Source organism: Dermacentor andersoni, chromosome 3 (genome assembly GCF_023375885.2).
Source record: "Dermacentor andersoni chromosome 3, qqDerAnde1_hic_scaffold, whole genome shotgun sequence".
Classification (NCBI taxonomy): Eukaryota; Metazoa; Arthropoda; class Arachnida; order Ixodida; family Ixodidae; genus Dermacentor; species Dermacentor andersoni.
The window spans coordinates 14199129-14223095 of NC_092816.1; the positions used below are offsets into that span (position 1 = coordinate 14199129).

Sequence of the window (23967 nt, forward strand, 5' to 3'; positions counted from 1 at the left end):
GGTGGCTCTGATCATGAAATAACTGTGCCATGAACTTTGGAATGATATTACTCTAAAATGTTTATATTTAACACATGTAAGCCTCGCCCTCCTTACCTCTAAGAAGTAAGAATAGTCATTTTCTTGTTTAGCAATTTATAAACCAAGCTTAGCCACATCAAGCCATTATCGTAATATGTTGGTGCGCACTCGCTTTCATTATCTAGCTCACTGCTACTCACTTGGTGGTAGTTGTACACTGGAACTGTGCCTTCATGAACAACACTTTCACTGGCAAAGTTGCTGAAGCTCATGTGTTACACTGATAGATGATGCATCTACTTGTCACCATTCATGTGCTTCTCTGCACCTTTAATACCCTGACAAACTGGAAGCCAAAACGCATAACAAGACAAGATGAGGGGATGCTTGTGTAACGCACAGGTTCACTCTAATACTCTTTCAATGTGCTGTACTGGCACTATGATACCCGAACTTGTATAAACCCGAGGTAGCTCTGTTTACCCACTATATAGGCAGACTTCACAGTTTGCACCTCGGGAGGGCACTTCGTGAGCAGCAAGATGCCATCTGAGCAGCTCTTGATGCAATTCAATGTCATCTTTCAGCACTCAGGCTCTGTCCTTCCCCATCAAGATCACAGCATTACCACAGTATCACTGCAAATTCACCGCAGAGACACCCTTAATGAGAATACAGCTCACTGCATTTACACGGATGCTGCTGTTTCACAGAATTTCACCAGTACCACTTGGACGAACAGTGACGGTAGCAACACAGCAACAACTACCTATGGCACACCATTAAATACGACCAGTACAGAGCTACAAGCGATTCTAGAGGTTGTCCATGCAGCCAGAAATGATCGCCTCGAACATCGCAGCCCTCTGCACATATACAAAGATTCGCAAGATGCCGTACGCAAACTAAGAAAGACTGACACACACCCGCTGGCAACCGCCATCCACGGAGAAGCGACATATCTACGGCACAAGGAAACTGAGCTGGACATTCATTGGATACAGAGGCATATGGGCGGATGATAGAATGAGGAAGTGGATGCAGTTGATGGGGATCAAATTTACCCCCCCCAATCTCCTCGCCCCGCTTCTGTTGCAGCCAGATCGGCAGAAGATGTAGATGCTGTTGATGCTCACCTACAGCTCTGACAGCATAGAAAGCTTGCTTCTATGCTTTTGCCCGAGGCTCATGACCCCTTTCCTCCTTGCTTTCATGCTGGGAACGCATGACACTCCGTCTTCTGTGCACCGGCATGACAGTCACATCTGGGTTGAGAGCCCAATACCTCGACAAGTTGCTGGACCCAGCCTGTGAAACTTGCGACACTAGTGAGCCAGCCACAGCACACAATCTGCTATGGACATGTTTTGGCCTATCGTCACTGCGAAGAATCTGCCTTGCTGGGCTACAGAGCTCAGTCGTTACACTAAACCTCTGGATCCTTCCAAGAGGGACCCCTGCCCACCGCAAAGTTATACGGCAGCTTGCTGCTGTACCTATTCAGGAGCGAAACAACTAGCCCAATCTAGGCACCTCACCAGAAAAACCACTGGAGCTGCCTTTTAATATATGTACATAAGAAAGTTATTAAACAGACACACACACACACATACACACACGTGTGTGTGTGTGTCTGCCAATATGTGGGGTTTAGTTATTATGCAGCTTAGCCACACATCTTATGGCAATGGCCAGACTTACCACAGCTTGCACATAACACGTGTTTACATTATTTGTAAGCAGCAAGAGCAAAGCATCACTACTTGTTGCTGGGCTAGTTTGCTCATACTTATGGTGTGATAAGGCATAAAATAATGTGAAGAACAGGACAGGAACGAGTGTTGCTCACAACCACATTTGTTCAGATGAAATAGGTTGTTTTTATATTTTTTCCTTCCTTTCTTTCTTTTTTGTTTTTTTGTTTCTTTCTTTATTTCCTTAAAGACCCACACGGGGGTAATACATACACTACGTAAGGGGTGGGATTAAAACAATAGCTAAACAATATTAGTTAAGGTGAGAGAATCACTGACACTTCTTCCGTGAATGTAGATGAATTGATGACGGCAATGATGTTGTAAGGGAAGCCTTTCCACCCTGCAACTACACGAGGGGAAAAGGAAGCCGGAAATGTCAGTTTGCACTTTAGGGCAAGCAACACTCAATTGACCTATGCGACATGATATTAATGCCGGTGGTGAAATGTATGGTGCAAGGGTGAGAGGACTGTAAAGATAACTGTGAAATAATGATATTCATGCTGGTGGGGAAATGTGTGGTGAAAGGGTGATTGACTGTGAAGATATCTGTGAAATAATGATAGGTTGGCGATGCGACGGCAATACAAAAGTGTTGGTAAACTGGAGTCTGCTGTAATGATGATATGCCGATGCCGTAAGAATATGCTGAGTGAATGAACCTAGTAATGTGATTCTGTAAGGCTTCAAGGGTGTTACGGAAATGTCATGGGGGCACCAGATGGCAGAAACATACCAAAGTTTAGGCCTGATGAACAGTTCGTATTGTAGTAGTTTTACGTGGAGAGGAGCATATTGTAAGGGATGTTTAAGTAAAATGAGCTTTTTGTTAGCAGATGTTACAACATCATTCCGTTATTCAGATGCAAACACCAGTCAAGGTTGTGAGAAATAATGATGCCTAGGTATATGAAAACTAATTGATTCAATATGCTTGCTATCTATTACATATGAGAATATGAGGGGATTGTGATGGCGGGTTATCGACATATTTTTTTCCTTTCTTTCTTTTTTTGTTTCTTTGTTTTTTTTTCTTTATTTCCTTAAATATAGCATTAGCCAGTCATCACACCAATTTTGAATATTGTTTAGGTCATTCTGAAGCAAGATTTGGTCACTGATGTTAGTTATAGGTCACTGATCTTAGATGATGTTAGTTTCGCATCCTATTAGACTGTAATAAGGTCCACGCAATCCAATAATTTTTGTACAGTGTTTCACAAGTGGAGCTTGCTGCTCTGCATTACATTGTTTAGCTTTCCATGAGCACCCGCCGTGGTTGCTCAGTGGCTATGGTGTTGGGCTGCTGAGCACGAGGTCGCGGGATCGAATCCCGGCCACGGCGGCCGCATTTCGATGGGGGCGAAATGCGAAAACACCCGTGTACTTAGATTTAGGTGCACGTTAAAGATCCCCGGGTGGTCTAAATTTCCGGAGTCCTCCACTACGGCGTGCCTCATAATCAGAAAGTGGTTTTGGCACGTAAAACCCCATATATTATTATTATTAGCTTTCCATGAGCAAAAATTTGCACTTCTAACCTTTTGTTCATGTGCGGTGATGCAAAATGTGTAATCTGAAAAACACTTATAGAGGTATAGAATAAGGAACGTAACAGCAGCACTATGTTTCTGCAATCGCATAGCATTGGAGACCACTGCAAGCATACCACTGTTCTTATCTTCATGGCAGAATGTTCATCATCTTGACTGTGATGACCAGCCATTGCATTGCACCTCAAAAGGGCTGGAGCATTTGTGTTGCAAACATTTTTTTCTTTTAGTACAAATTTTTGTTTAAGCTATCTGGAATGTGGACATATGCTGCTTGTATTTAAAGAAAGGATGCTATTAATAGTGAGGACTGCACTTATGTTACACATGAAATTAAGTGCATTGCAGGAAAGGCAAAATGCAAAAAAACAAAAAACAAAACACGGGGGAATCTGCACGGACAGCTTTGTGATTGAAATTGAGGACAGTGGCGCAGTAATGCTCAATCTTCTCCTTTGCTGCCACAGACATCTCACACAGCACTGTTGGTCATTACATTTAGCGTAGTATAAGCCCTTGTGAAGGCAACTGCCAACCACAGCTGACACAGAAGCAATGCCTCATGTTGATGAAGCCCGGGTGGTGGTGCGAGCTGCAGTGAAGGCTGTAGTTCATGTAGTCTGGTTTGCCTTATATTTGGGGTGTTCCACTCTGCTAATCAGTGTGTCTGTGCCAGATGGCGAAGCTGCCTTGCAGCATCTGCCCTGGAAAGGGGAACTCCCTGGTCTTTTTGAGGTGGCACTTCAGCAACTTTGTCTGCGTAATCATTACCACTGACTGCAACTTCCAGGTAAAGACTGAAAAGACATTTAGTGGCCTTTTTATTTGACATTGTGGTGAAGTTTGACAATTTCGTACGCCAGCTATTCTTGATCCAGGTCAGAGAACTGATAGCGTGCTCCGTAAAACCAGCACTGGCAATTTACCAGGACTTTCCGTGTCAATAAATTTAAGCACACTGCACAGAGCCTTGAGTTCCACCCTCGTAGACGCTGTGACATGTGATGTCTTAAATAGCAGCGTTATTCCTCTTGTCAGCGTAACTACAACACTGCCAGAAATAATAGATGTGGTCAAGCCATCGGTATACATGTGCGTGCGTGTGGTTGCTGTAGTTCTCATATCCATAGGAATGTTTTCAACAAAGCTGTGGTTTTCACATTTGTATGTCCCAATGTGTAGGTTTAATTTCTTCTCTGTGTTGCATATCAGAAATTGTGTTGATCTCTCTTCATTCTTGGTGCAGGGCTGGCTCCCCGGTGGCATAGAGGGGGCTCTGAGTGGGCTGTGGCTCGATGATGCGCAATGCTGGGCGCACAGTGGGCGGCACCCTGCGGTCAGCAGGCAACAGTGCCCTGCCCCAGGGGCTGAGTGCCCTGCAGCAGAGAAGCCGTGCTGGTCAGGAAAGCATCTTTGCACCGCTCAAAAAGGACTCTTCTCGCACAGCCGGCACACCAGGCGCAACACGCACGCGCACAAACAGGCCCATGTCTACCACGTGAGTCTGTCGTTTATTTAGCCTTTTTGCTAGGGCCCACGCAAAAAGTGCTCTAAGTGAAGCCTAGCTTTTCTTATGTCTGGATGATGATGCCAAATGCAGCATTCTTGTTTCTGACCTGTGCATTTGTCTCAACAGAATTTTCAGTCTACCACTGTCTTGTTAGCTGTTAAATTTCATGTGGACGTCACGTTTTGCGGTCTAGCTTGTATACAGTTGAACCCACTTATAACAATATTCAATTGCCAAGTAAATTCAATTGTTATAACTGATAATTGTTATAAGCAGGTTGCACAAAAAAACAGAGGGAACAAGCATCAAAACATTTTAGTTAGACAGAAAGAAGTACAGTCAAACCCACTCATAGCATTACTGCTTTTAACAATACTCAGATGTAGGTAACAGTGAGCGGCTGCGGGGCTGTGAACTTTTTTGTGTATGTGTCCTGTGATACTATAAACCATTTACTACAATGTTCCTAGGCTGCATTTTTAAATCAGACTGATGGGCGCCTGCAGCAAAAAAGAGGAGGCATGCGAAACCCTGAAAAAAGAAAGAAAGAAAAGCGAGCCTCTGCATTTGTTTTTGTGCCACGCACCTCGCATGGCCACCTGTGTTGCAGTTGAACCCTCACATGCCTCTCTCTCGTCCTCTTCCACTCCTCTGAAACACAAGTTGACTGCACCGATAGCGTTGACGTCGGAGGGGTGGACGGGAGACTGAAGGGAGGTGTGTGAGGGTGCGACTGCGATGAAGGCAGTAAGGTGGGTGCGGCAAAGGTGTGCAGCACACAGGCGATGCGGCGATTCCCCCCTGAGGATTTTGTTATTAAGGCGAAAGCCTTATACATCTCATCAGTCAGTTCAGCTTCAAAGTTCTTGAGTGAAAACGCTTCGATGACATGAAAGATACAAAAAGGCTACGAACCCTCCATCTTTGGTGGGGGTTGAACCCTAGATCTTTGGAATTACAGGGATGGCTAACTGAAGTACACTTATGTTGAATTCTAATGGCGGAGTCGGAGCAAGTTTTTCTGCTCGTTTCGGAGCAAGTTTGTTCCAATGGCAGAGTGAGGGCAGGAGTAAGGTGTTCCAATGAGAGAGTCGGAGGGGATTCAGAGCGGGAGTCAGTCCGTGGAGCAGAAAAAGATGCTCCGCCAAAATCGGTGGAGTGGACCGGAACTCTGCGTGACGTATTTCCTTTACCACGTTTGTCTGCTAGGAGGCGCCACCGGTCACGACTCGCGAGGAAGCAAAAGCTGCTGCACGCTTGGCGAGATATCCATTCCGCACTTTTAAAAAAACAACAGGTGAACTGCGCTGAAGAGACAAGTGACCGGTGCAGCGGTGCTGGGAGCAAACAGCAGAAGGAAATGACAACACGCAAGGTATCCTGGGTAACTCGGTGATAGAACTTCCGCTTCTGTCTTGCTCCGGCCGCGCAGGTTGTGTTCCACTCACGGATCTGGAGGCGTTGCTCTGCGCCAGAGTCGAGTGCTCGCTCGCGGAGTCCGTCGGCTGCTCGGACTCCGCCATTGGAATTCAACATTAGTGAATTAAGAGGATGAGTAAGCAAATTAAGAGGGATGACTAAGTGAAGTAGACTGAGCAACTTAAGGGGATGTGTACATAATGTGTCTGTTTTTAATGCATTGGCACTTGGGCTTTCACCTTCAAGTCTCTATGGGAAAATGAAAAAGACCCTGTGAATTTTTGTTTGCTTTTACACATGCACCCAGTAGCCAGGTTTAATTGTTATAATTGATAATGCTGTATAGGAGCATTATAGTGAGCGGTTTATTTTACCACAGAACACACAAAACTTAAGAGTGCAGTGACTGCTCATTGTTACATCCAATGTATTGTAAGAACCGGTATTGTTATAAGTGAGTTTAACTGTAATAGCATGTTTTGTGTTGGAAGGGAGAGGTGTACTTTACTTTTCAATGACTCTTAGTCTGAGACATTAAGAAATGAGGGATAACTTGGTTCTTGAACCATGCCCGAGCGGCGTCTTCCAAAGATAAATAAACATGACTTGGCTTGTCTTTGCTGTACCAGTTGTTAACCGTAGCGACCTCATTTAATGTCTCCAGCAAGGTTTCAGTTCTGCCTGTCGAAGGTCTGTGAAATAGGGGTGGGTCCCTCTATCATTGCAGCACAGAATTAAACATTCTATTGGTAAAACTTGTGGCCAGAAAGCAAGAAACACTATAAGGGTAATGACCACGGTTAGCACAGTCGATGATTGTAGACTCGGAACTGGAGCAGCTCACAGCTGGCTGCTGTTTAAACATGATGCAGAAAGTTCTCGATAACCGTATGTAGCATGCTGAGTGTTTTTGAAGAAATTGGGCACATCACATTCAAGGCACACTTGGATAGGGCTATACAGTGAAACCTCGTTAAACCGTAGTTGGCCGGAGCTCGGAAAAAGTACATACTAAACGGTAGTACTGCTTAACCGAAATAACATGAGATCGCCGACTTACCTGTCAAAAACGGAACTCAGAGAGAGTGCGATGAAAGGGTAAGAAAACATGCAGTATTTATTCACTTCGTGCAACAAAAGTGTTATTTTCGTTTGATGCCGCGGCGGCCTAGCAGCTACGACAGCGGCCTCAACATTACTGAAGCTGCGAGCCAGCTTTTCAGCCAGCCTCCTCTTCTCGGCAAACATTCGCATTGCAGATTCCTTGTTGGTGTTACATATTCTCTTTGTACGTGCGCGGTAGCGCTGCAGAAGTCGTGGGGCGCCATGTTCATTGCGGGGTGCTGTTCTCGTTGTGATGATTGTACTCGTGAGGCTGATGTAATGCGCAGCTTCTGCCACTGTTGGGCTTGAATTGCCTGTGCTGTCGCTTTCTGTGTCGTCCCCATCACTGTCACTAGTCAACACTTTGGCAACAACAGAGGCAGTGATGGCGAAAAGTCTAACCTCGTAGGTGACATCTCTTCGCGGTCGCAGCAGTACTGCTGAGCAACTTCTTCGCATTCCAAATGCGACACACCGTAGTCAACAGCAGATCCCTGTCACACACCGAGTTAGTGTCGCGTTTGATAGCACAAACATGGCACGAACGATGTCTAATTTTTATTCTGTGCTGAGCACCGAGCTTCGGCATGACGTGAGTCCTTGGTTGCACGACGCCACAACACTGTCTGGCATGGCGCCGAAATGATGTTGATGTGGCTTCACGCGCAAACGCACAGGGCGCTTGGAGGCCATTGTTCGTATCTCTGAGGCTTGTTGTTCTGCGGGGCCGCCCGATGGAGATGACGCAACGCCGTGTTTGTGCAACGAAAAGTGAAAACACTACGTGTTAACCGATACGTATGCCATAAGCTGGTACGGTTTATACGGGTACAAAACCCATTATTTTCCATGGCCGCTGAGTCGGGGATTTGACTTTACTACGTTTAAAACGAAACTACTGTCTAAGCGGGTACGGTTCAACGAAGTTTTACTGTACCAATATAAAGTTCGAGAACACACACTAGGCATGTTGAGCTCAGGCAATGCAACAACTAGCGCTTTCAAACGAATTGATAAGGCTGTGCTGTGCATCAGTGGTGATAAGAAAACTATGTAAAAAAGAAAGCACAGTAGTTCTTTAATACAACTAGAGTGAAGAAAGAAGCAGTGCAATAGTCCTTTGCTTCAATTTTTGTAGTTGCCTTTGCACCAGATCTGCTTGTACACACTCAGGGTTGCTGAAGAATCTCGTCGAGCTGCTGTGTTCAGAGTGACTTTGCCAAATTTCAACTCCATCTGCTGCATGGGTAGAGGCTGTAACATGCTGATAAAATGTGATAACAAGAGCATGCCATTTCTCCAACAGCTCATCATTCACTAAATCACTCAGAAGTTGTGATATTTGACACAGACCTTTCGAAAAGCAGGATGTAGAAATCTAGGCAGGCCTAAAAAGGATCAAGGTATGCTGACTGCACATAGCATAGCCTATTTACCAGAAAGTAGAGCACTGAGATCAGAATGCACCGTGGAACATTTGACAGCACAGAACTTCCATTTCAGATATTGAGAGATTGTTTTAAAATACCCGACAAATGTTACCTTTTGAATAGTGGGATGAAAAAAGCGAAATTCATGTGCTTCCTTAGCTTTTCTGATGCCTTTAGCACTGTGTTCACAGTGGAGATACTGCATTGAGGAGGAAACCAGCAGTGATATTTGCGCATGTTGCTGTGAGGCAGCTGTGCAGTGTTGTAGAAAGCTGTATTTTTTTGCTTCCCTCTTCTCTCTTGCAGTCGTTCTGACCCGGTGAACAAGGAGAACATGCTTTCCCGAGGCACCGCTGGTGCCCGAAAGTGTAGCAGCATCAAGTCATCCTCAAGCAAAGACAGCCTGGACTCCAATGGCCAGACAAAAGAGCACAAGAAGCTTCATTCTGGTAGGCACAATTCTGACCCTACAAAGATAGTCTGCTCTGTGGCATTCCGCAGACAGGTGGCACAAGGTTGTACCAAACATAAACAGTCAACATTGTGCTTTCTCATTGTGCTTTTGCGATGTTGATGGAGCTAAAAGTTCTTTCAACAGTGGAGCATGTACAGCAGGGGAATGTGCAACCCATAATACATCTGGCTCCCAGTACAGTGGAACCCACTTATAACAACATTCAAGTGCCATAAAAATTCCATTGGTGTAACTGATAATTGTTATAATTTGGTAGCATGAAAAAAAAATTGGAGGACGCTTAAGCTTCGCCTTCAAGAGTGGAACGCGATAGCGTTATTGCACCCCGTTCGCACCGCCTACTCAAACTCGCTACGCCAGCCAAACGTCGCGATCGGCACAGATAGCCGGGCCCCGTTGCGCCATGAAGGCGGACGCGATCATGGGGCGAGTGGCACGCCACGTGTCAGGTCAGCGCCATACATTGCGAGGAGGGGGTCTTCTGTGTTTGCCGCAAGATGGCTCTGCGTGTGCGCAGAGCGCAGAAGAAATGTAGCGGAAACGTACTTCGCTACTCGTGGAACTGCGACTTCTCTAAGTTACATGGTCATAATTACCGATATACTCCGCAGTATAACTTTCTACGGCATGTTTCTAAGGCAACACCACGTTCACTAGAGGCGATTTTGTCCTGTTTTGAAGGAGCGAACTCGTGGCTGAGTGGTAGCGTCTCTGTCTCACACTCTGGAGACCCTGGTTCGATTTCCACCAGCCCATTTTGCACGATGTCTTTTATTTATGAAGTGCCTTCTGGGATTTATCGCTCACGGCCAACGCCACCGACGCTGACGACACTGGCTTTTCTGCGACACGAGCTCCTTAACGCTCTAGCGTTAAAAGCTAAATAGAGGGATGGCAGAGCTGTTGCGAGAAAACCATGATGGTGGGGAGGGACACTCACTTTCGTCCATCCGGCTGCTGATCGTGTTTAGTTGTTTACTGTTTTACTCTGCTTCCTGTGCACTTCGACACGAGCAATTGAGGCCTCTCTATAGCTTTGCCATTCAGAAACTGTGTTTGTTTGCTTGGCAGTGCATTATGCCCTTTTCTTTATATTTAGACACTACTTTTGTTTTGAACCTAGGATTGTCGCTTACTTTAATTTTCAACTTTCGTATACAGGCACACTCAATTTCTTTTAGTTTGTCACGAAACAGCAACAAGCTTTGATTAACTGTACGGGTGAGGTAGGAATTTCTATTATACATCAGGCCAAATTCCTGCAACGTACATAGTTATTCAAATCTAGGCTGTTAGATTTTTCAAATAATCATATACCAAACTCTAGGGTTGGCTTAGATTCAAGGATTTTAAAAAAAATGCACCAGTTTGTAATTGAAAATTATAAATATGGTGCACAGCTAGCACCATCTAAAAAAATCAGTATAGCAACTGCTATTAGCCGCATCAGTAACCAACTAAAGTACGTAAGTGACGACGCTATTTTGACCTGTGTCATATCGGCGTGCAGTGTGGCCCATAGCATTGCGTTATTGTAATGGCACCAAACAAGCGATGCCACTATAGTGCCATTTTCAAACGAAAAGTTGTGCTAGTCGATGGAGGAGGCAATGGGGGACGCAACGAGGAGATGACAATGATACGGAAAATAAGCACGCGATAACAGAGAGGAGCTGTTCACCGAGATTGTACTGTATTTCGATACATGTGAGCTGTGCTGCACTGTCTGCGCATGCATGGGCGCGCAAGTGTGCGTGTGGTCTCGGCTATAGCGGCGAGGCTAGCAGTGATGATAACGTAGAATGAGCTCGGCATGTTCATATTAAATAAATGCTGTTTTCATTTTGTGAACGCTGTCCTCACTTTTTTGTTCTGCCTACATTCGAGGTAAATTTTTTATTCTTTCTGTCTTCGGGCATTTGGGGGTTGGCTTAAATCGCAACCGGCCTAGATTCGAGTAAATACATTACTACTACAGTTTAAGGGCCCTTGAAACGGTTTGGACAAATTTGATAGATGCGTAGGGTACAGGTACAGCTAATCATTCGCACCACAATTTGTGGGAAGCGTCTCATATTAAGAGAGCTATGGACGATTACAAGTTACCCTCCTCCATAGCCATGCATTTTCTCCTTAACTCGTTCGCTGAGTGATCGGGGCTAAGCTCAGTCTTCACTGGCTCTGTGTCAGGATGGCACATCGTGTCGTCTACTTCCGGTTGTCTAGGAGCAAGCGCGCGAAGCCTCTCCAACCTCTCTGCCAGCAGCATGGCAGTCGACCACAAGCGAGAGCTATCGAAGCAGCGAGCAGCGAAGTGTTGCGAGCATTCTGTCGCAGCGCCGAGCGTCCGGTGTTCCAGTAACCATAGGCGAAAGGGGCGTTTCGAGAAGGTGGGTGGAGGCATAAACTCAAGCTGATGGAATTTTAGCGTAGCTGTACGTGAGGGGCCTGATCGATCTGCATGGTCCAGCCACCTGGTGGTGCAGAGCTTGACCAGCGAAACGAAAAGCTAATATTGCTCTAACGAAGTGTAGAACATTTTAAACACTTACAAAAACAATGTGTTCATGATTACACTCCTGAGAAAAATTTACACGAGCAGCAAAGTAGAATAGACTTCGTTACAGCTACTGTGATTGTTTGAGCTTTTGCCACCAGGTGGCTGCACCGTGCGGACCATAGCATAGACCTGCTCATCGCTTAAAACAGTACTGTGAAATGGCCAGGCCCAGTCCGTTTCTGCTTACATTTACCCGAATACCGGACACACGAAACACTATTGTGGTGGTAATCTTCGGGCGTAAAGCGACGGTCGCAAACGTGCAAATCCTGGCGCCGATCGGATAGCGGCAGTCCGAGGTGCTGCAGCTACTCAGCTGGTCTGCGGCCTTGCAGAGGGATGCAATGTTGCAGCTTGACATATTGCCAGTCACTAAGTTTGCGGCCCACAACATAATGAGGGTGAACCATGGTGCTTGCGAGAATAAAGATAGAGGTCAACACTAACCGCGGAGCTCTCGTCAACACGGAGCACGTTGCAACACAAGCCGACGACACTTGCTTTATGCCCGAATTGCTTAGTGTAGTGAGAAATTGTCCTTGTGCATTGTCTTTGTTATTTTCTTTTTATAGAAACAAATTAACTATCATTCCAACTATTACGAACAACATTTATTCACTATAAAGTTGGAAAAATTATCGATGACTCACCCTGGGCAGCCAATCGGATAGCTCGTCCTACTAGTGTCATTAGGGCAATTTATATCAAATAGTTATGGGTGGCTGAAAATTCAGCCGTGTGGTGTGCTGCGATCGGCAGCGATATACATTTTGAAAACCGTATAATAAATTACACGCTCTATGCGGAGCACCAGATGCATCAATTAATGATCAGAAGGGTCTACTCTAACGACTCAGTACGCTTGTACAAACTTCAAGATCGTTTCAGGGTCCCTTTAAACCTCGATATAATGAACTTCAATATAACGAAATTCTCGATATAACAAAGTATTTAACTGTTCTTAACCTCTTGTCCATAGAACCGTGCCCTCTTGTCCGTGTATTTAAACCTCAATGTAACGAAGTGCATTTGCGATTTCAATATAACGAAATTTCGCTTCCACTGCAAAGGAATGCTGAGACAACAAATAGAAACTTCTGCGGACGCAGATAGTCAAGTGATTGAATTACAAGCGGCTGCTTGCAAACATACCTCTCAAATCATGCGCCGCGTGACGAGATCGACGACTGAAGTGGAGCCGCATGATGTTCCGTATAAAGTGGAAGTGCGATGATATCCTATCGCGTTCCGCACACTTTGTTCTTTAGCTGTGAGTGAATGTGTGTGAAGGTGAGACAAGAAAGCTGGTGGCGTCACGAGTGCCGCCTTCCGCGCGAGTAGAGGACAAGAGGAGTGGGGTGAAAGTGGGGCAACGCGATCAAGCGCACATGAGGGACGAGGGGGTAAGTTGGCTTGCTCACGATTTCTGGCGTGCGTCTTGGCCGTGGCTGCGAATGGCTGTAAGCGTGGCTGAGCGCATACGTAGCCACGCACCCTGCTTTAGAGGTAATGTTGCATGTGGAAAGAGTGGGTGTGCCGATACGGCCTGCCATCATGTAAGCTGTCTTCCCGCACATTTAATATTGGAGGTTGCGTAATCTCGACTTTCAGTGACTCGTAGCGAGAGGCAGACAAAGCATTCACTCCCCACTGCCGTCGCTTTTCATGATAGCATCAACCCAGTGCGGGCAACGCTGTCAGCCACGGTGTGGGAGTGCACGTGAAAGTGTGGCTGGCTTTGCTTAATTCGTACTGCCGATCATTCATCGCCGACTCCCAAATTCATCAAAATGATTTGTTTTCTCATTCAAACTTGCTTTTTTTGATTGCCCAATAATTTGCAAAATTCTGCGGCCACTTTCCATGCAAGAAAAATCGACCGACGAATGTACTTATTTGCATAAAAGGTCTAACTTCAATACAACAAAATTTCGATATAACGAAGCAAATTGCTGATTTTACCTACTTCACTATATAGAGGCTTGACTGTATTAATTTTACCACAGTCAGCTCTAGAATAGTTCAAAATAATATTTGTAGGGATCGATTTATCAGGAATCGCAGCTGGAAGAAAGCTATGTATTACTTTATGATAGCTTAGTTTCTTTAGCACATGAGTTACAGAATTATCACAGAGAGTTGTCAGCAACAGGTATAATATATTGCTGCTTCGTGTTGGATTTTTGACAAGCTGATTGAGGGGATACATACTCAATATATGTAGCAATCTGGAATGATCAGAGCCATTTTCTGAGGAAGTGACGACCCGTGCAGCCCAGTTAATGTTGGAGTACTTAAAGTCGGCGCCTAAGGTTATGATACATTTTGGATGTGTTTTAAATATGTCATTGAGTGGCTGCTGTAAATGATCAATAAAATCGAAAAAGCTTCTCGAAGGGTGGCACAGTGTACCGAAAATGTATGTGCTCTTAAGTTGCATCATCACCTAGATCAACTCTAGTGTGGTGTCAAGGAAAACCAAAGATGGCTGATAGTCATTCCTAATGGCCACCATCACACCACCTCCCCTACTTCTTTAATTATCTTTACTTTGAGTTTCAGGGAAAGCACTTCTCTTTTAAGGGCACACCACTTATTGTTGTGCAAACGACGAACACCATGATTACAAGAGAAAGAAGTAACTAGCATGACTTTGTGTGCCAATGGATAAAATGGACGCTCTAGATGCCAAAATGTCATGCTGGACGCTGAAATGTCACATGTGCTATTTGATCGTCCGCACGTGTGGGGCCATGGACTAGAAAAAATTTACAAGTAACTTTACAGGTGGTAGAACTTGCCTAAATTTGCTTTTTGTGCTTGCAAAAACTTATTGGAACCACGAAACAAAACTACATTGTTAGAATGAGAAAAAAAATACTACATGCATTTCAATGGAAGCAAGAAACAGAAATGAAGAAAGTTTCTTACATTGCAAACTTCGTTATATTGAGGTTTAACTGTAGTTCCTAGAGCAGTGAGAACCAGCAACAGTAAAGTTGCTGAAAATTCATTGTGATAAAAAAACAATGTGTTGCTTGTCAGTCTATGCTGTGCCAAGTTTGCTGCTGCTTGGAACAGCAGCAGCAAACTTGGCACAGCAGAGACTTGCGAAAATTGTGTATGTATGCTGCAAAAGATTGTGCTCAGGGCAGAAGTATTAAAGTATGCCTGCCAGCCCCCCTCCCCTACGTCCATGGTCTCTTTACAAAATTTAAAGGTCGCAGGTTTGCATGTATGCATGGTTTGTCATTGTCAGCCTCGTTTATGTCCGCCACAGAACAAAGGCCACTACCAGGAGTCTTCAGTTTCCTTTCATATGTGAGACTAATCCATGGAACCTGTGCCTGTAATTTTTCCCATCTCAGCACTGTATTACACCCAGTCTTTGGCCATGCTCAGCTGTGTTCTTTGTGGCACCCTTTCTGCTATTATGCCGTGGTGTCTCAGTGGCTATAGCGTTCTGCTGTTGAGCATGAAGTCACAAGTTATATTTCTGGCCATAGCAGCTTCATTTTGATGAGGGAAACATGCAGAAATGTTCTTGCGCTTTGGTTTAGGTGTTCAGTAAAGAATCCCAGGTGGTCACAATTAATCTGGAGCTCTCCACTATAACGTCCCTTATAACCAACTAAGCAGTTTTGGACCTAACAACTTTGACTCCTGGCTTCCTGATGACTAAACAAAACTGGTTAGCATTCAGCCCACATTATTTAATGGTGGACTTGTAGTGCATAATTAACCACAGTAGGCACTCAATCAAGCGATAAGGCCAATTTCTTTATCGCAGGAATAATTTTTGGGCAGTTTTTTTTGCAAGCTCTTGTGAACCTGCTCTTACAGTGTATTACAACTTTTACTTACGAGAAAATTATGGCTCATTTGATTATGTAGAGATGATGTGCAATTGTGTTCTTTCAGTATAATTTCGAGGCCTTCAAAGAATATCTGGGTATAAATGTTCACATGGTCCATGGCAAAGTTTGGAATTTTGTTTCCTCGAGTGGATTCTGCTGCAACTCCTTATTTTGCTTCAGGAGTTTGGTTCTTTGAAGAATGCAATTATTTCAGGGCCAGCACAGCCCACGGTGGGCACTCAGACGTCGGAGAGTGCAGGCAAGGCATCCCCCACGACAATCTTGCAGCTGGAGCGGGAAAAGAGCTTGCTGGAGCAGCAGGTCTCTGAGTTGGTGCGCAATGCAGAGAGCAAGAAAGCCGAGATTGCCACCCTGCGCATGGAGATAAAACATCTCAAGGTGAGAATTTCAATATACTTCTGGCTTGGCCACTCTTACTCACTCTACTGCTCAGGGGTAATGGGGAGCAGGCACAGTAGCACACAGTGCCTTAAGCTTGTTTCACATGCAAGCGATATGGGCCCAAAAGCAGCGCAGCGGCAGTTGTGGCAGCCCAAAAAACTGTTTTAGAGTGGTGCATGCCGCTGTGATCAAGATTGAAACATTTCGGAAAAATTCGCTGGCAGCAACAGAGGCAACCAATGGTGGAGTGTCTGTGAGCAGTCATGCGAAGCGTATGTGACAGGGGCGGTGTCGACATGCAGAGAAGCTTGCGTGCTTCAGCTGGTGATGCTTTTCTAGCAGATGACAACCATTGACAATGAAACTGATGGAAGCTTCCAGTTGCATGGTGTGAAATAGTCTGTGCATGGTAGTACTTTTCTTATTTTTGCCTTTTTATGGGTGTTGGCGCCCATATGGGTGGAATATAGGGAACGAAATGGCGGTCCACTTGTTAGAAATGATGGTAAGCCGACATGTTTGTCGCGAACATTCCCTTTATTATTGCACTCCGCGACTGTTCTCCCACGTTGTTCATCTGCGCACACCACATTCAACACGCACACGCCTCTCGTGCCCCATCAAAATAAAGTTTTCTCTCTCTCTCTCTTTCGCTTCCCCACTCGCACCACCTGGTCCTTCCCCTAGCAACTACAGTCAACTGCATTAGCGTGGCCTCTGGGAACCATGCCTTACCTCGCTAGGAGCTCCGGGTCCACTTACACCACCACTCTCTTCTACAGTAAACACGAGTAGGATTCCACCGGTGGAGACTGAAATGACACTACATCCGTAGCGTCAACACTCCAAGCTGCGTTCTGGGCAGGCCAGTCATGTTCACAGCCGACTGGAGGGCAAGGTCCTTCGCCACTTGATCTGTCAGAGGCGGCAGTGGCTTGTGCTGCAACCGCTTCCAAGGACGTTGCACAATGTCATTAGCTGCCTTAGCCAACTCCTTGAGATTGGCAAACTGTTTGCCCTCTACCAAGTCGTGGAGAGTTGTGGGTGCATTTGCGGCAACACACAGTCAACCTTTTCTGATCACAAAACTTCGCCACCGATCCGGTCATAATAGTATAGCATCAATTATGTAAATAAATTCTTTAAAATTTTCTTCTGGGTGTTGCGTGCAGAGCTTGAGTTCTTGTTTCAAGCGTGTTTTGAGTCAATAAAAGAGAATTCCGCAATGAAGGCCGCCATAAATTCCTCCCACGACACAAACGTAGTCAGGAAGTGTCACCACAACTTCGTGATGCAGTCCTGAGCAGCGGGCACAATGTGAGTTAGCCTTTTGTTGGCGGCAACACCGTTGACCAAACAAAACATCACCAGCCAGTCCAGAAACCCCTCAAGGGACTGGATGTCGTTAAATTGACTGTATTTAGGGAGCTGACCTTAAGTGGAGCATGGAGTGGCATCGCCTGACGGTTGGAGCACCACCGCTGCTGTCACAGAACTTGCTGGCACTGCCTTGGCCACCATCAGCCTTTGTCGAACTGCTGCTGCGATTTGCTCACATGGCATGGCGGAGTAGTTGGTCTGGCCCAGCAGATGCTGCAGGTACTCTCCAGGCATATTCACCGCCTCCATGTCCACGTTGATCCTGGACGAGCCCCTACTTGCTACGAACTATGACAAACTGACACATTTCCCGCAAAAATTCCCTTTTTTTAGTGCAATTTGCAACTCTTCTCCCATGCTGTCCATCCACACACACCACATGCAATATACACAGGCAATCTACGTCTTCCTTCCTCTCTGGCTGCCACACACATGCTACCTGGTTTTTCCCCTAACCACTATGGTCAAATGTGCATGTGTGACCCCCGAGAACCATGCCTTGCCTCACTTGGAGCACTTGGCTGCCACTCTCTCCTCGCACATGTTTCTCATTCGCGGCATGCGCAGCTGTTCTCATCTCTTTCACTGTGCACATGTGTGCTTGTAGTTTAGCTTTGTGCTTAGGTTAAAACTTGTCTCAGATCTACCAGAACCAAGAGGCTGCTGCCCTTCTGCTTGAATGCCTTAGAAGAAAAGGGGACAAGAGCTTTGGTTTTGTGCTTCTTGGGTTAAAACTCGCCTCAGATCTACCAGAATCAAGAGACTGCTGCCCCTCTGCTCCAATACCTTGATAAGAAAAGGGGGCAAGATCTTGATGAAAAGCCGATGAAGGCTGGTCACCAGGCTGTTTGCATCTTTGTGGCCCAGATTCGGAATGCCTGGTGGCATTCGAGGATGAGAGCAGATGACATACCTGTAGTATGCCAGATTTTGTGGTTATCCTTTCTGGCTACAGTTCTAGATGCCTATAGTAGGGGGAGACCTTAAAACAGGAATTGAAACCTAAGTAAACATGAATTATCACAGTGTATTTTTACACAGAAAAGGGAAGAACTGTGATCGCTCCTGAAGATTTCAGAAGCCTACACCTCACACATGCTGACACATAAATAAGCGAAGCTCCAGCACAACTTCTGGGTTTCCCGGAAACCCACTGCTCACAGGCGCTTTCAGCAAGCGATGCTCAAAGGGAAGCTGAAGGGTTTTCCAGAAAATATGAGTGAAAAGCTGTACGTAATGGTTTTCAACCCTCCGAATTCGAATATTGCATCGAAATTGAGTGAAAGAAAGCACCAACAGATTTTATTTCAACGAAAAGTGCAGCAGCAGACTCGGGGCAGCTCGCCCGTCCCGTTTGCGCCTGTGATTGGTGGGGCGCCTTGGGACGTCAACAATAATGTTCGTCCGGACTGACCGCTGCCGCTACACATGAAGCACAGTGCAGGGTGGTTTGGTGCTGTTGTTTTGCTCGGACGGTAATGGTAAATTTCGAGAGCTTGCGTTTCCCTGAGGAGTTCAGCGTTGCTCCCTACATGTACTAGCCTGTTGCAAGGAGCCGGCCTCTCGAAGAAGTAAAAGATGCTGGTAGCAAGCAGTGGTTTCGATGGGAATGAAAGCGAAGTGTTAGCATCTCCTCGTGTTAGAAATGTCCTTTGGTGACTGTTTTTTCCAAAGCTGCTTTCAGCGATCCAGTGAGTTCATTTCCGGGCAAGCAACTTTACTGTTATGTTCCTACATGCCTCCTCGTGGAATGTAAGCGGGAATGCGATCATCAGCATTTGTGTGCTGCCCCAAAGTGGTCGGCAAGCTACACAGAGGGTTTACAGGTGGGAAAAGTTTTCCGGCTCTTGCAGCACGTGTAGTGACCTTCAGCGCGCCATTCGCACGCTACTCGTAACTGGAGCTGTAAAGGCGGCGAATTCCGTCGGCTGCGTGAGACGGCCGGTTTCTCCGTGTGCGAGAGAAGGGGGAGCGCAGCGTCCTGGCTTGTGCTGGCTTTCAAACACACGCAAATTGTGCACTTGCACTGGGTTGTGGCAGCTGCGTGTAGGCTGTTTCACAACACACGTGCGAATAGAAAATTAACGGCGGTTTGCGCCGAAACCTGTGTCAAGGGTGGGAGATAAACATGCACCTTCTGTTCAGTGTACTAACACGAAGGAGCTAGCAGTAAATCAAAATCCAGGTTTGGACGAGTTCGTGTATTCATAAGGTCTTCCAAGACCAGTTACCATCCGTCCGCCCGCACCCGTTTCGTCTTTATGTGTTCGTTGCCCCGACCTTTTTGCGCTGCGTTTAGAAAGCCTGCTAGCAGCAAGTTGTACTCTCACTAATTCACGCATTGTTCACTCATTGTTCACGTTGTAATTCACTCTGGTAATAATCAGCGTCGTGAAAGTGGCTAGAGCACAGCACTGTTGTTCTTGAGCGCTTGAAATTCTTTCGATTCACAGCAGCCTCCCACTTAGCTAAAAGCTTCTTGTCTTGCGCGAAGTTATGGAACATCGGAACATCGTCGCAGCCACTGGTGTTCGTGCAACTGTAGGCTGCACAGAACGCTGGCATGATCTGCTCACCACTTCAATTGATGCTGCGCACGTCAGCTACCACTCTACATACACACAAAGAAATGCAGGGTCGAGCGAAGCTGATTATGATGGCACGCATGTAGAAACAAGCACGGTCAGGCACGGTCGCGGAGACTGCGAAGGAACGGAACACCAGTGCTGACGTCACTACGCCGCGGTTTCCGGTCTCCGCTCGCATCGCTGCGCGGCGCTTATCGGGGGGGCGGTGCGACAGTGCAATTTTAACCCACGATTACGTCGCTCCTACGTGAAAAATCTCCCCCAAAATTTTGCCTGCATGATTTATAAGGTTCCCGCACCCATATATGAGTGTCTTATTGAATTCGACAGACTCTTCAGTTTCCCTTTAATGTTAGTTGTTGGTGCCGTGCGAAGACGGTGCATGTGAAATGAAGCTGCGTCTATGTGTTGCAGTGCCTCTCAGCTGCTGCGACCACCGCCTTACAGATGCTTGCATGCAAAACAGGCTTTAAAGGAATGCTTAAGCGATAGATAATTTTAGCTATAATAGCAAAATACGTTTCTGCAATTGTGGGGGTATGCTCTGCGTTTGGCTAGGGTTGAAGGCGAGCTCTGGATCTAACCATACACAGTCTTTCCGTGGTACTCCCAACCTGTAGCGTGTGTAATCGCAGCTACATCAGGTTTGAACGAATAAGGCAACCAGCGGTGTCAACTGTAACAACATTTATTGCTACAAACAATAAGGGACACTGGCAGAGGGAAGTCCACTCTGTAAGAAATAGGCTTGCCTCATTGCATGGGAGAGTTAGACAAACGAGGTCACTCACGAGTTGCAGCAAGTATATCAATCTGGCATGTTTGAGGTCAGACGCCCGAGAGAGAGGGTCTCCAGCGGTGGCGTGCTCTTATACCTTTTCACCCATTGCGAGGGGCATGTCCCATAGCCTGTTGGATACCTTTCCTTTTCCTGTGAGCCGGGGGAGAAGGGTACGCATGTCATATGAGCGAAAAAGAATGGAAGGACACGTAGTGCCTCTCTCCCTTGTCTACATCGGCTCACGATGCGTCCGCAACGTGTGAACGAGATGACGTGAGTAAGCAGGAGGAAATGGGCACATGTGCTCCCCACACAATACTGAAAAAGCCACTTTTACCATGTGACAAGGCCTATTGATGAAGCCAGAAGTTCAGCAAAAATGAAAGAATGTGGTTTTGGTTTTGTACCAGATTGTACCACCCAAGCAATTTGTGGTAAAATTTGTTTTTTGAAGAAAGTGCACCTTAGAGTTGAGCAAATACTGTATTAATTCATTGTGAGTTATTGTTTTCACTTTAAAATCTTCTTGGGGCAAGCCGAAAATGAGCGTTTTTGATGGGAGTTGATGTGTATGACGCAGTCACTGTACCCAAGTGCAGCTGAGCTGCTCTTGTAATCGCCAAAGTGGTCACCGTACGGATCGGGCACGTGTGTGATGACCAGCCAAGTTTAAATAATCTGGTGAAGGCTGATTTCAGGATCGAATTAATGAAAGCTGGTGCCATAGAAATGTGTGGGTACTGGCCGGGACAGTCGATCTGAATCGAATCAACCAAAAAATTGAGTTAGCTTGTGGGGCGATTCTGTGCACTACTGTGTTGTCGTTCCTTTGTCCCAAGGGCACGGGTGAGAACCCCATATCTGGCGGCCAACGTGGGGCTCTTGGGGCATCGGACGATAGTTTTAACAGTTTAGCTTCGTTCGAGACCTTTGTTTGAACCGAAGTGTAGGGCTAGCGTGGATTTTGATCGCTAGCGTCGGCAGCGTGCTTTCTTGAGCGAGGCGACGGTGGCTGTAGTGTGTTTGAACTTTTCATCATGCTAAGCCTTTTTGCAAATGATTTTTTTAAATGACATTCGTCGATACGAGAGCCACGTGGTCTACATCCTGGGGGAGAGAGGCTGAGCGCCTGGGGAGCATTGGCAAGCCTGAAGCGAGTGAGTACGGAAGCCTCGTGGGTGGTCCGAATTTCTTATGTAAATAGCTTCTTCTATCTCTTTGACACTGATGAAGTCGCGGCTCTGGGAGTCGGGTGGCCACGGGCCACTGGTGCTGCTACGGGCTGACTGGTGCCAGGCCGCTTCGACACCGTCTGGGACGGTGGGTGCCATCAGCTCGGATGCTGTGTGCTGTGTGCGCCGAGCGGGGTAGGACCACCCAACAGAGCTGATGTCTCCTTGCTGCTGCCTGTTTTGCACTCATTTTAGGTGTTGTTTTTTGGATGCCGGTTGTTAGGGCAGTGACGCTTTAGGCCTAAGGCTTTACGAAGCTGCTTGTCGCACGTGGAGGGGCACAACCTGGTGGGTCATGGCGTTGAACTTTGCTTCCCTCATTCTAGTTAGCCTCGCACGAATTGAAATTACTCGTTCGACTCAAGGAAGCGAGCTTTGTTCACATGAACTTAGCATCTGAGTAGCCGCCCGATCTTTTGCTAGCCGAGTTGAACATCGCACCACATGGGCGATGCGCATGCAGAATTCCTCTCTTTTGCACTACTTTAGTATTTGCTGAGTGCGTTGAGTGTACGCAGCGTGAGTGGAGTCACTCCTGGTTTGTGTTGTCACCTGCACGTCGTTTGCGCTGCTGCCCCGGACTACGATCAAGCCATTCTGGGCAATGGTGATGCTGTGGCCAGTTCCAGTGTGCGGTTCTCACCGATGTTCTTGAGACAAAGGAACGACAATGCAGTAGTGCACACAATCACAAGGGCATTTATTGCACCTTTCATAAATCAATGCCTGCTAGCAGAGTTGCTATCCACAAAACATGCCGATGGGCCGCGACAAATAGCGGAAGTCCGACTCACCGCGACCCGATAACGAGCGAATATGTTCGCTCCATGCTGGACACCAACGCCTGGTCGTTCGCACGTACGGTCATGCGAATGGTGGCATGTTCGAACTAGCGTTTTCATCCATTCCGGGGTAGGCTTCGCGAGACGGTCTCACAGAAGCATGAATCGCCGCACTGCTTGCCGACCCCGAGCCAAAGAGCCTTCTTCTTTTTGCGCCCAAGAAACCCCGCTGTTGGGTGGCATTAGCAGAGCAACACTCGCGCCATCTCTCGTACTGCACTTTAACCAGACCGACTGCCGCTGGCGCCAAGCCTCGCGGCGGAACCGAAATTACAGGAGACGGGAGCTATGCAGGAAAACAACATATCAGGGGACATGCGAGAGTTGCGCATCCCCACAAACTGGAGTCGAAAAAGAAATCTAGTGTACTGCCAAATTAACAGAAATAAAGTTTTTATTGAATATGTTATCTGTCTAAACTGATCTAGTGTTTCTCTTCAGTGCCCCTTTAAAGTGGCATGCATATGTGCATAGTAAGAAAAAGCTCCGCTGTAATACCTGTCTTCGTCTGGGAATTCAGCCCTGGACCACTGCGTGACCGAAGTAGTCACTTATATCTACTGAGCTTACGAGGAGGCTAACATTTAGTAATATGAAGGCAAATGAATTTGCAACAATAATGCAATATGTTTATTAACCGTACGAGTTTAGCCCTTTCTCTACCAATGATGGTTACCGTGATCCCCAAAATTTGTGTCAGTATAGGTGATCATGGGTATAATCTTCACGAAGAATAATATCTCGCTGTATGACAAGTATATCCACAAACTTGTGTATAGCTACTGTTCTTGACACTAAATGGTGGCATCTACCAAGGTTAGTGCCATCTTGTATAGTCTTTCTCTTTAACATTGCTCAAACACATACATTGGAAACTTGGTTGAAGTTTTGTAATTTATTGCGGTACGGAAAGTGTCAGCAGAAGTAACAAGTAGCAGGGAGAGGTGCCGAGGCTTCAGAACACTGTGGTGGATGCAGTTTTATGCAGATGACTTCTGTTAATTTGGGCCTGACGAGACTGATGAAATTGATTGCATTATTTGTTGGGTTGTATTA

At 46.3% G+C, this 23967-nt stretch overlaps 1 protein-coding gene across 1 annotated transcript in view; it reads left to right on the plus strand.

Annotated features, from left to right (window-relative positions):
* LOC126520883 (cytospin-A-like) overlaps nt 1-23967 on the plus strand; it is a 134815-nt gene that overhangs the window by 7244 nt on the left and 103604 nt on the right. Inside the window, exons 2-4 of the mRNA XM_072287072.1 lie at nt 4578-4829; nt 9101-9243; nt 15901-16085. Of these exons, the coding sequence (XP_072143173.1) occupies nt 4627-4829; nt 9101-9243; nt 15901-16085 (531 nt within the window). The 5' untranslated portion in view covers nt 4578-4626. The remainder of the gene's footprint in view (nt 1-4577; nt 4830-9100; nt 9244-15900; nt 16086-23967) is intronic.